The sequence below is a fragment of the Montipora capricornis genome, chromosome 11 (genome assembly GCF_036669925.1).
Source record: "Montipora capricornis isolate CH-2021 chromosome 11, ASM3666992v2, whole genome shotgun sequence".
NCBI lineage: Eukaryota > Metazoa > Cnidaria > Anthozoa > Scleractinia > Acroporidae > Montipora > Montipora capricornis.
The window spans coordinates 3,690,787-3,703,286 of record NC_090893.1 but is presented as its reverse complement, the minus strand read 5'-3'; the positions used below and the strand labels follow the sequence as shown (position 1 = coordinate 3,703,286).

The following is a 12,500-nucleotide window of genomic DNA, read 5'->3' as shown; positions in this document are numbered from 1 at the left end:
AATGCAGCACAATGCCTGAGTGTACTCCATGTTTTTGGTTTTCTGAATTTTTATACCTCATCTCATCACTCAACTGAGCGTTAAATATGGCTGGTCTATGGAGAAACTATTGAAGTCTTATTGGTAGCAAGAGTCCATTACATAAGAGTAAGAATCTGGTATAAGGTTTGTCCCCATCAGCGTCATAAAAGTGTCTATTTTAAACCAACTTTTGCCGTAAAATAAACAATGTTGTACCCAATTTAAATCTGCCGGGTTTAAGATTCTTTGTACGTTGTATTTGCATCACAATGCAGCATACACATTTAAATGATATGGAAATATCTGGAACAAAACGTTTTATTGCCAAAGGATTTAAGAATTGGGCACAACATTGAGTAAGTCTATACACCTTATTCCAAGATGGCCGCCATTTTAGTATTCTTTTGTTTCCATGCAAATTGGCCCTTATGGCCTCGCTTTCAAAACGTAAAATTCAAAAGAATATTTAACCTTGAACGAGGCCATAAGGGCCAATTCGCATGGCAACAAAAGAATACTAAAATGGCGGCCATTTTGGAATAAGGTGTATTGTTTATTTTCCTGCAAAACTTGGCTTAAAAATAGAGACTTTCCAAATGCTAATGAGAACTACGCCAATGTGGGTAAATCTTACTCTTAGGTGATGGATGGACTCTTGTTGATAGTCAGGACAGTGCTACCTCACCCTTAGGTTTTTTGTGCTTCATCCAGAGCTCCATTGCTTTATCTAGTGTCAATGGTTCCAGATCATCCTCATCACTGCTGCTATTGTCTTCATCAGTTTGCGCACCAGCAACAGCAGCAGCTAGCAATAAATTCAGATTACTACTTGGCCGGACGACACCTACATCTAAAATAACAGACATGATTTGTTTAATCATTTTTATTTCGTTTGATAAGAGGAACATCTTTCATGCAAAGAAAATTAAGTGAGGCTATGATCTTCGCAGTTATGAGCGCAATTTTTGCAATTGCGTAGAGAAGCCTGAAAAATTCAGGACTTCAACGGGGTTTGAGCCCGTGACCTCCAGATTCCGGTGCGACGCTCTCACCAACTGAGCTATGAAGCCACTGACGTTGGGAGCTGGTCATTTGTGGGTTCTAATGGTTCCGTGAGGAATGAATCAATGATGAAACGGTATATGAAATGAATCATATATGAACTGCGGATATGAAATCAAGTGAAGCTATGATCTTCGCAGTTATGAGCGCAATTTTTGCAATTGCGTAGAGAAGCCTGAAAAATTCAGGACTTCAACGGGGTTTGAACCCGTGACCTCGCGATTCCGGTGTTCCGGTGACGCTCAGATAGTACGCGCACTGTGATTGGCTAATATTCGCAGTTTTGATGCAACGTTTTCTAGAGCGTTTGTGAACCTTGCAAGAAACTATTTCACAAAGCCAGTAAGATTTAATCGTTTCTCAGATTTTTACTCATGTAAATTACTTATGGCGGTTGAACATTCCGCTTGACTTCAACTGATTTCTTTTCCTGCGTGCCTTATTGCTTAGAGATATAATATCTAACTAACCTCGTTTTCTCGGTCCGTACTGTAAGTTACGGAACCTCGTATTTTCCCCTGTTGATTTATGGTCCGTAACGTACAACACGGAACGAGGAAACGAGGTTAGTAAGAGGTATGTAATTTGAAAACAAAAGTTCCAAAGAAGTTTTTATATGAAAGTTCCTGCTGGGTAGCTTTCAATTAATGGTCTCACTTAAGATTCCAACGACCAAACTTCATCCTCAGTTTCAAATCATCTCAAATAGCATACAGTATGTCACTACGACAGAAAAGCACTGCTCAGAAACTTCCATTTCAAATGCCATGGGACGCTTGGATACTTATCACCAACATATTAAAACACCAGTGAGGAATTTTTTTTTTTGGAGAGGGGGGGAGGGATGGGGGAGTTCAGGTCCTTGTTCTTTTGAAAATTTTGCTTATGTTTCCTTGTTCCTGAAATTACTTCCAAACTTGTTCTCAGCTTTTTGATCCCTACAATGGTTTATTTTCCCTTGTTCCCTTAGATATTTTGTCTTTGTTCCCCTGTTCAAATTAGCTATGTTTCCTTCATACCAAAAACCCCTGGGAAGGGGGCTCACTAGTTTTTTTTATGTTTAATTGAATTATTGCCATTGACGAATAGAACATGATAAAGGACTTACTCACCAAGAACAGCTAGAGATGGATAAACAGGTGGCCTGAAAGGCAAAGGGAAACAAAAATAAAGTACTAATCAATAGAAATTGGCCATCAAGACATTTCAAGACAAGTTAAAATAGTTGTTTGATTGTTGTGCAACTGGCCCTGTTGACCTTTAAGTGTATGGAAGTATAAAACCTGTAGGGTAACTTTATGGGATAAGATGCAGAATGCATACTCAGTAAAATTATTGGTGCCACCAAAAGAGATCACCATTTCATTGTATGGCATTCCACATTGACAAATTAAAGTGTCTGGCATTAGAGACAGTAAAATCCTTAAGTGTGACTATTAGGAGTACAAAGGGTTAATAGCTGGCATGAATAATTTATTTATAGCAAGCCACCAAAACTCACTTCTCAGCTGATTGGCTTGTTCTGACTAGTCAGTGTGACCAACTTAATTTCTTACTTTAACCCTTTCCCTCCCAAGAGTGCCACTTACAGATTTTACTCTGTCTAATGCCAGACGATTTTACTCGTCAATGGGGAACCCCACGGGGGTGAAAGGGTTAACAACAGCTAGATTCACTCAAAAACTATGTCCCCATTAACCCTTTCCGTCCCAAGAGTGCCACTTATAGATTTTACTCTGTCTAACGCCAGACGATTTTACTCGTCAATAGGGAACCCCACGGGGGTGAAAGGGTTAAAGAGACTTCTCAGAATAACTGGAAACGTCAAGTCTCTTACAAGCCAAGAGGCTCACTTGTCTGTTTGCAAGTCCACCTCTAGTGGGACTGGCAATCAATCACACCATTACCCTGAGCAGTATGTCCCGGTACCCACTGATAAAATTAAGGGAGAGTAACAGTTTGCAGCAAAGTTCATCATGGTCTTGGAAAATAACAAAGTTGGAGAGTTGGGCCATGCCACCACCCTGAATCCAAAACAGTCAGTGAGATAACCTACATGAATTGTTGTTCATCAGGATGATTGTACCAGCAGTCTTTACCAAACAGACACCTTCCTTCCTGGTAATAATGACATACCTTGGCAAGCATATGGGAAAAAAAAATTGTTTGGAAATGACACTTGCGACAGGCAAGTTATTGAAAACTTTTAGGAAATTAACACCCTCCTGAAAAGCATGGTTAGCAGTCATAATAGGATATACACGGACCAATAGAGGTTTTGACTGCTGACATCAATACAATACCAAGTTGAAAATGGCCTAGAGGACCTTGTAAATCTTTGTATCATACAACACCAGTGGAGGCAGGAGTTGTTGATAGCTCATAAAGATCGCTTTACTACCGAACTAATGCATGGAAAGTCTTTAATCCAAACAACTGCACAAATCAAAGACTTTAACCCTTTCAGCCCCGATAGTGCCAAATGGCACTTATAGGTTTTACTCTGTCTAACGCCAGACGATTTTACTCGTCAATGGGGAACCCCTCGGGGCTTAAAGGGTTAAGCTAACAGCGTGAAAAAACTATGTCCCTGTTTAACCCTTTCAGCCCCGATAGTGCCAAATGGCACTTATAGGTTTTACTCTGTCTAACGCCAGACGATTTTACTCGTCAATGGGGAACCCCTCGGGGCTTAAAGGGTTAATGCAAACAGCTGCTCAAATCAAAGGGCAGCCAGTCTTCCAATTAAGTAGAGCTAGTTCACTGAGCAGAGCTGGCACAGTAGTGAGAGCACTCACCACTCGCCAATGTAGCCTGCGTTCGATTGCCCTACTCAGTTTTGTATGTGGTTACACTTTGTTTCTCTTCTCTGCTCAGAGAGGGGAGAACTAGGTACTCTACCTGTCGTTTTTATCAGCTTTAATTTCATGGCATTTAATTTCATTGCCAGTTTCCTCTAGTAGAAGAACAGTTGTGCTCAGCAACTGTACAGTAAATAAGATTGAGCCTTAAACTGATTATCATCATCATCATTAATATTGCAAACACTCACTGGTACATCTCTGCTGTCATGTGAAAAACGACAGTGATTTCCTTCTCGGCATTCTCCTCGAATGTAGTATCTGAAAAGAATAAAATCAGTGTTTTCTTGTGATATTTAAACTTTGGTGAGAAGGCAAATTTATGAGGTTGGTTTGGTGTGATATCGAAAAAAAGGGTTGTGGTTCACAAGGCAACCAGGGCAGAAAGGGAAAAAGGGGTTGAGTTTCAAAAGAATCTAGAGCTGCATTGGTGGCAAAGTGAAACACAGAAAAATGTTTGTCAACTTGGTTGATATGGTAAATTGACCCTGAAGAGAAAATTGAAAGCTGCCGTTTTGAGCGATAGCCTTTCGTCAGGGCAAAATCATTTCACTCAGATGAAGGACTAATGCTCGAAACGTCAGCTTTCAATTTTCTCTCTGGTTGTCAATTTACCATATCAACCAAGTTAACAAACCTTTTCTGAAAGGAATTTTGCCAAGTGCTGAAGCACAATAGATGTACACGTATACAGGCAACCCAAAGAGCTCCCCAAATTACCAATGAAGATTTTGATAAGAATAAATAATAATAATAATGAGAATAATAAATAATAATAATAATAATAATAATAATAATAATAATAATAATAATAACATCAATAACAATAACAACATTATTATTATGATTATTTATTTATTCATGATAACCCAGTCAGTGTAATAGGCACTGGTATCAAAGGGGGTCCTGTAAAATCAGGATCCCTATTTAATATAACACGACAAGGTTGATTGTGTGCAATGTTGATTACCTACCTACAAAAGCCATTAGCCCTCCTACAAAATAAAACAAACAAGGTATTATTAACTTATCTTCAAATTATTTGCAGAACAGTTATCAATAACTAAAGCACGAGAAAAACGATCGACCTTTTCAGCCACAAACACGACATCGATGAATCACTGTCCGTTAGTATATCGAGATGCAAAAGAACAACAACAATAAACACTTATCAGATTAACAAACGGAGCAAGATTAAACTAAAATGAAATCGTACAGTTTAGCTGCAATTATAGTGTCAACATTAAGACACGCAAAGAGTTCCGGTTTCCTCTAAAAAAACCATAATTGCAACAAATAAATATATAGTAAAGAAATGGGAATATAAAGGTCACCTTTCTTCGGCTGTGGCCTCCATCTTTCAAACTTCCCGCGAGCCACACTTGCCGCGAAACTGCTACCTTATATAGGCAAACGAGTTCATGTGACCGGCATATGTGATCCTTGACATCAGCGGTGTAGCTTCAGCATTCAAAATGGCGGACACACGGGTACTTAACTTTTGTAAATCGTTGTTTTCATCGCGATTTTCTGCGATCCACGTCAAATCTTTCCGTTATTTTACAAGATATTTATCGTCCAAGGCCTCTGATTTTAGGGTCGAGAGGGATAGGGTATCATTTATAACAGAAGGCTGCAGCATCGAGGAACTTGAAAAGGTCCAAGATCTAGTTGTTGGGAATTTAGAAATTTGCGAAGAGTTTGTATCTGAAGAAGAGGAGGGCTTACTCCTAAAGGAGGTTGAACCATATTTGAAAAGACAAAAGTATCAATATGATCACTGGGACGATGTAAGTAGGCAATGCACCAGTCAATGTCGGAATATTGGGGGGTGGGCTACAGTGTACTTCAATGCCTGCATATATGACAGCTGGGCGAGAGAGCTTTCCCCATGAGTAGGGCTGTTAAGTAATGCATGAGTGTAGTACGTTTTTGCATCAAGGGTGTGTCTAAAAAGTCACATTATTCTGTCAGACCCAGTGAATGACTTAAACCCATAAAAAAATTATCTGGTATGAAAATTACCCCAGGGGTTGGAATATGGATCGATACAACTGCAGGTGTGATCACGGGCACCTCACTGCATGCACATGACTTGAAAAGAACCCTGACTTTGGTAGGGGTGTCAAGTCGTACAAGAGTGTCACAGGTTTTTACACCAAGGATGAACCTTAAAAAATTCCACCTCATTCTGTCACATCCCACCAATCACTTGAATGCATCATTGATGAGAAAATTTCCCTGGGTAATTTCATGGTGAGACTTGCCTTTATAGACATGGTCTCTCCAGGGTATGAAGAAGGCCTCCGGAGGATCAGGTTTTTAATAAAACACAGACAATGTTAATCCTTTGACACAACAAGTGACATACAGTTAACTCTGTTCAGTCCCAACCCCAGCTTGTTTGTGTAAAAATTACTCTCATCATTTTACAAATAACAATACGGAAATAGTTGTAGTAATAATCCCAGGCAATGTAATAATTATACGGAACAAGGATGGCTCACAAACACATGCCTACATCAAAGTTTGAAAATAATTGTCAGACTGTTGTATTCGCAGGCAATTCATGGCTATAGGGAAACAGAGAAATCAAGATGGAGTCAAGAATCCTTGTCAATATTTCAGAGAATAAGAGATGTATCTTTTGGGCCTGAGTTAGAACTTTTGCCTCATGTACATGTGTTGGACTTAGACAAAGCTGGGTAAGCATTGTGGTATTGGTGAAAAAGAAACTGTGGCAAGTCTGGTTTGGGATTAGCCTGCGATGAATTTGCAGACCTTCCTAAGATGTAACAGGGAGGATGACCAGAGCTGTCATGACTAGCCAACTGCAGGCTTTTTTGGCCAGTTGCAGCTGGGAGAAATGTTGGCCACTTGGTTTTGGATAATAACTAAAACACTAACACAGTTTAATAATAAATTAACAGCGAACTTCTTGAAACAATCATTGTCAGTTCTGCCTGTTGGCTGTTTTGGCTGTTGGTTATTTTTTGTATTTTGACTTTCAAGTGTTTAGAAATATTATTGTTGTTATTATTATTATGCTTAATGATGTATTGGTGCACATGGTCTTAAAATGTGTTTTCACTCATTAATATCATTTGTGAGGATCATACACTGTACATGTAGCATTGTTGATTTTGCAACCTGTTTTTGAAATTTTAATCATTTTAACATTTTTTTATCAAAGGTTTTTGGTATGTATTTTTTTCAATTTGGTTGTTTTGGTGTGGCAATGGGTAATGCATTCTGCTATAGATATTTGTTTTTTTTTGTTGTTGGATGAAATTCCTCAAATCTGGAGCTTAATGTACTCCCCTTACAGTATTATAAAGAATGTGGGCAGATTCAATGCCCAGTGCTGACATGTTTTTTTTTTCCCTTTCAGCTATATCAAACCACACATAGATAGCATTAAGGTACAGGAACTACCGACATGTACTAATCATTATTAATCTTTAATACTACATCTACCCACCAACTACGATGTACAGTGTGTACCACAATTTTGTATATCAAATTGATTGTTAACCTTGTGTTATATTACATGTATTTTTCTTAGTTTTGTGGGGACATCATATCTGGTGTTAGTCTTCTGTCTCCCTCAATTATGAGGTTTAAACATGAGAAGTTTTGTAATGTCAAGGTTGATGCCCTTCTCAGACCAAGATCACTCTACGTAATAAGGTACAAGATAAATAAATGTTGATGAAAGATTCATTATTATTTTTGGAGAAAACATTAATGGTACAGACAAAGAGCAACTTACAAAATTAATTTAATGTGGTCTTCAATGTTGTAAAAAAAATGTTGGCCGGAACACATTAGTAAACTGAACTAATGACAGTTGAGCATCCTGATTGCCTCATCGTGCGGTTGAAATTTCATTGGTGAAACAAACAGAAACCAGGTAAAGGTAAAGGTACACCTTATTTAACGTTGGAAGTTCCTTTACTCTCTAGAGAGTATTCTCCCAGGAAGCCGACGGTGCGCTCATTTTACCCCCTCTTTCCATCAGTGCTCTGTTTTAAGGGTATTTAAAGCTACTTAGGCTACACTGAAAGGAAAGAAGTCGAAACAAGGATGTGAGATCCGGGGATCGAACTCGGGACCTGTTGCACCAAGGCCGCACACTAACCGACTGTGCCACCCTTGCTCCTGGATTATAACACTGTATTCAAGCCAAATAACTATCTATTTACCACAAGAATACAAACATCTTTCCAAGGAAGATGGTGAGCATGAAAACTGTTATAATAATAAACCCATTGACTCCTGGGAGTGAGACTTGATAGATTTTACTCTATCTAACGCCAGACAATTTTTACTGGGGTATCCCAGGGTGCCTGACAAGCCAATGGGTTAATCAGTCAAAAACTATATTATGTCTAATGTCAGTTGTGATCAGAGCTTTTCAATTTGTTCCAAGAGGCAGGTTGTGTAGGATGAGAAATTTTGTCAGTGAGGCACTTTAATAGACATTAATTAATGGCATTTTTTTAATTTCAGGAATGCAGTGAGGTATGAATTTAGTCACGAAATATTGAGTGAAGATGAATCTGTTTGGAAGGGAGAGGTTATCCCTAGAGGAAGAAGAATATCACTGATTCTCAGATGCCAACCATCGCAATCATAAATCAATCAACAATCATACTCTTTAAGCCTCCAGGAATTTTATTTCTTCATACCAATGGAAACAAAGAAACTTTGTAACTGCAACAGTGTCAATTGCAACCTTGATGGGTTATCATTATATCTTTGAGATACAGTGTAGTATGTACCCTGTATTTTTAGGGCCTGCTAAGTTTAAAAGTGAAGCTTGTTTTTGGTGGTTGAGTGCAAAACACTCAAGCCATACAGGTACATGTAGTTTGAGGTGGAGAAGAGACTAGGGAAAACAAGAGCAGACTGTATAAGGGTATTTATTACACCAACTGATAAATGACAGTTTGTGGGTTTGCAGTTTCTGACAGGTACATATATTTTTAATCACTTTTTCCTCTACTATTTTGAGAAAACGTTGTAACAAAATGAACAGAAAATGTGGCAATGATATTAATTTTATTGAGCAGTATTTTGTAATATCAAATAAAAGCAGAATGATACATAAGGAAGGAAAGACATCGCTTGACAGGATGTTTTGATTTCAATCTGTAAATATTATTTGAGTAGTTTAATTCACTTTTTAAATACCAAGTGATTGTAACAAAAGAAGATGTACTCCCCCCACCCCCTACCCCTGGAAAGTACCGCGTGATTAAAGTTACAGTGGCTGTTAATATTAAAAATACCTGTAAAAAGGTATAATAATGCCTCTTAGAAGTACCTTATACTTATCCCATGGTCATTTGGGTGTTGTTTAAGGAGGAAAGTTCTGTGCAATGTACTTCTATCCACCTGGCCCTTGAAACACACCCACCCACATAAAATCTGTGAGATTTGTAGCCATTTTAATGATAAAAAAGACAGAGTTTTACTTGAATGCACAACATGGATGATTGTTTAAAACCATTTTTCTCTGTGTGTTAATGCTAGTTGAATCTCATTACCAATGCTATTGCAAATGGAAGAGGTTTACAACATTAAGTGTCAATAAAAATAATAATTTAATATTAAAAGTAGGGTCATAAAGATGGATATTTGGATTTTAAAGGGTGCCCAAGTTGTGGAGAACCAGGAAAAAGTTGTCTTTCCTCTGGCAAAAAGAAAATTTAAAGAGGTGTTTTGAATTTTTAATATCATACATTAGCTTGTTCCAGAGATAAGCAAGGTTTTGTGCTAAACCTTATGATGTCACAGGTAAGATCATAAAATCAAGCACAAATGTAATCTATTGTAGCAATTGGGAGTGGTTTTATTCATTCTGACTCTGGGAACGACTAGAAGGTCCTCTGTAACAAGAGAAGATTGTTTCTGAAAAAGAGAACCTTACACCTTTATGTTCAAAGGCATTTCGTGTAAAAAAAATGCCTTCTTAAATTATTTGCGTTTTTTTTTCCTATGGCCCATTCTATAAACCCCCAAAATTACGTTTTCTAAGGATGCTGACTCTTTTTTTACTTCATGAGCTGTTTAATTTTTCTGAGGCATTCCAATGAAAACATTCAAACAGCCCTCATCACAGTTTTTGACCTAAAGGAGAAGTTTCACTAGTTAAATGTGGAGTGGTCTGATATGTTCATATCTAAAACAAACTCATCCTGTGCTATGCAGCTGCAGCCATCACAAACCAAGTTGTTTCTCATGTGACCTCTGGTGGAAAACAAAGCTGACTCCACTTGACCAAGCTCCCTTTAACAAGATGTCCTCCAGACCTTTTCGGTCTGCGCAATGGTACCACTGAGAAAGATCAGCACTGCAATCAGTCCCTTCGGGGGGAGGGTGAACCTGGATGTTGTTCACACATCGGCGGCATTTAAGTCTGCCGGAATATAAAAGAAAAAGATGTTCACTTTATCGACATTGTATGTCAGTCATTTCAGGCCACTGGTGAAATAATTGAATGTAATTAGTCACCTTGGACGTCTTGCTAACAGAAAAACTTGCCACAAACAAAATCGGTTAAAGTAGTGACTGTGTTTGAGGTGTTCGTTCGTTTGTGGCAAGTCTTTCTTGTGGCAAAAGACCGTCGTTCTTTGTAGTAGAAAACTGTTTGACAGCCGCTGAAATCTAAAGGCGCCGTTACATTTGGCAATTTTTCTTGCAACTTGCCTCGCAATTTTGTTCTCACATTGCGAAGAAAAAAGTAGCTAGCTTGATGGTTGTTACACTACGCAACGATTTCTTGCAACTTGTCTCGTTTTCGATGATCACATAAGGTTAAAGGAACATTTTCATTGGCTGGTGCCACACAACGCAATGATTGGTAGAACTCAATTCTACTTTCCGCAATGGTCTCGCAACGTTATTGGCCGTTGCAAGGTATGTTACGCTGGACAATGGTTTCGCGCAACTTGCCTGGCCATGGTTACACGAAAAATAGGTCATTCCGAGATCATGCATGTCTCCTCTTCAAAGCGAGTTTAAGTGCGAAGTTTTTGTTATGAAAATTAGTTTACATTCATATGTAAAGTAGAACTAATTACCATTACAAAAACTTCGTTCTTAGACTCGCTTTGAAGAGGAGGCAGACATGAACGCGGAAATGGTCTATTGCACAGTGTAAGAGGGCTTTAATCTTAACGGATGACGTAGAACTGCAACTTCATTCTTTGTACGTTTTTTTTAGTTCTTGCTTCAGTGTAAGAAGAAAACTGCTTGTATACTTAAAATTCATAAAAACGGCGTCAGACGTATATTTTTCGTTTCCTGCGCTTTCTTTTTGAGGAACGTTAAACTGTGCTTTACATGACGAGTTGACTCAGCGTAGGTAAACGTTTTGTTGCAAATTCTACATGAATAGAATGATGTGTTCTTGCCAGAAACACGACGAAAATAAGGAAACCTCTCCTTTCCTTTCACAGTTCTATAAATTCTGCGGTTTGGAACTTAAGCTTAGTATTTTGCTAAACATAACCGATGTTAGAATTGAAATGATGACGACTACAAGTAACGCGCTGGTGGTTTGAAATTTGGCGGTTTCTTGTCATGTTTTTCTTTAATTAACCGAATTAAAAGAAAACGTTTGCGCAGAGTTCATTTCTTTCTTTCGGGAAACTACCGCTGTGAAGTCGCTTCTCCTTTTTCCTCTTTCTTAGCGCATTCTGCGAATGCAAGGTCAACGGCGTATCCTGTGCACAGTCTTATATCTTTCGATCGCTCTCTATCGTTTCGTCGCTTTGTTAAGTTGTTCCGGGTCTCGTACAACGTTTGTACGTAGAGAATGTTGGCATCAACAACGAGTGTGACTTCGAGGTACGAGTTCTGGGATTTTCATTATTGCACATCCTGACGTGCGTCCCAGCAAGTTGGTCTGCGACGACTTTACATCGTAAAGTCGTAGAAGTGTGAGTTTGTCAAAGGAAATTATTTGCGTTTGATATAGAACTGTTTCTTTTAGTTTAAAGCTGCAATAATCATATACTAACAATCCTCAAGTGTTGGGTAAATAATTTGGGGGTTTTCAAACTCGTATTACAGGCTTACATAAATACGTAGAGCACGACTTCGAGAACGAGAACAAAGTGTACTTGTTCTCGTACCCGCACTCGTTGCCGATGGTAACATTCGGCTCTAGTATCTTCGAAATTTCCGTTTCGTAAACGGTCGTTGCCATTTGGACGACACTTAAAACAATCTTTACCGTTAAGTTTGTCGTTTGCGTTTACGAAACGGAAATTAGCATCTTCGACATATAGTCTTTTATTGCTGTTATCTCACTTTGGCAATTTCGTAGTAGAGTGGTTTTCAATTGAGTGTCGAAAGTAATTAGATAATTACTTTGGTTTATGATTACTTCACTCAGTGATTGGTTCAAAGTTCTCGCGCCATTTTTTCAACCAATCAGAAGTGAAACCAAAACCAATCGTGGCTCGCGCGTGCACATTTTCCCGCGCTTTGTGTCGGCTACGTGTAATTGCTTCGAGTTTTGATTGGTTTACTGGATTGTCTCCG

General features: G+C 38.6%; 3 protein-coding genes across 3 annotated transcripts in view; 1 reads left to right on the top strand and 2 right to left on the bottom strand.

Annotated features, from left to right (window-relative positions):
* Positions 1–5,384, bottom strand: part of LOC138024693 (uncharacterized) — a 10,376-nt gene extending 4,992 nt beyond the window's left edge. Inside the window, exons 1-6 of the mRNA XM_068871913.1 lie at positions 5,279–5,384; positions 4,919–4,939; positions 4,136–4,205; positions 3,140–3,219; positions 2,196–2,227; positions 707–871 (exon numbers count right to left, since the gene is read on the bottom strand). Of these exons, the coding sequence (XP_068728014.1) occupies positions 707–871; positions 2,196–2,227; positions 3,140–3,219; positions 4,136–4,205; positions 4,919–4,939; positions 5,279–5,301 (391 nt within the window). The 5' untranslated portion in view covers positions 5,302–5,384. The remainder of the gene's footprint in view (positions 1–706; positions 872–2,195; positions 2,228–3,139; positions 3,220–4,135; positions 4,206–4,918; positions 4,940–5,278) is intronic.
* An 11-nt stretch (positions 5,385–5,395) lies between these two features.
* LOC138024695 (alpha-ketoglutarate-dependent dioxygenase alkB homolog 7, mitochondrial-like) lies at positions 5,396–9,235 on the top strand. The gene is made up of 5 exons (XM_068871917.1): positions 5,396–5,734; positions 6,507–6,649; positions 7,336–7,366; positions 7,510–7,634; positions 8,457–9,235. The coding sequence occupies exons 1-5, from the start codon at positions 5,420–5,422 to the stop codon at positions 8,581–8,583; spliced, it is 741 nt and encodes a 246-aa protein (XP_068728018.1). The 5' UTR covers positions 5,396–5,419; the 3' UTR covers positions 8,584–9,235.
* A 672-nt stretch (positions 9,236–9,907) lies between these two features.
* LOC138024692 (DNA repair and recombination protein RAD54-like) overlaps positions 9,908–12,500 on the bottom strand; it is a 31,636-nt gene continuing 29,043 nt past the window's right edge. Inside the window, exon 27 of the mRNA XM_068871912.1 lies at positions 9,908–10,368. Within this exon, the coding sequence (XP_068728013.1) occupies positions 10,170–10,368 (199 nt within the window). The 3' untranslated portion in view covers positions 9,908–10,169. The remainder of the gene's footprint in view (positions 10,369–12,500) is intronic.

What these genes read in the sequence shown, in the direction of transcription:
- LOC138024695 (XM_068871917.1), top strand. Translation starts at nt 5,420, where the DNA reads ATGGCGGACACACGGGTACTTAACTTTTGTAAATCGTTGTTTTCATCG. An exon ending in TTGGACTTAGACAAAGCTGG is followed by an intron (nt 6,650 to 7,335) that starts GTAAGCATTGTG and finishes TTTCCCTTTCAG; the next exon opens with CTATATCAAACCACACATAG. An exon ending in AGATCACTCTACGTAATAAG is followed by an intron (nt 7,635 to 8,456) that starts GTACAAGATAAA and finishes TTTTAATTTCAG; the next exon opens with GAATGCAGTGAGGTATGAAT.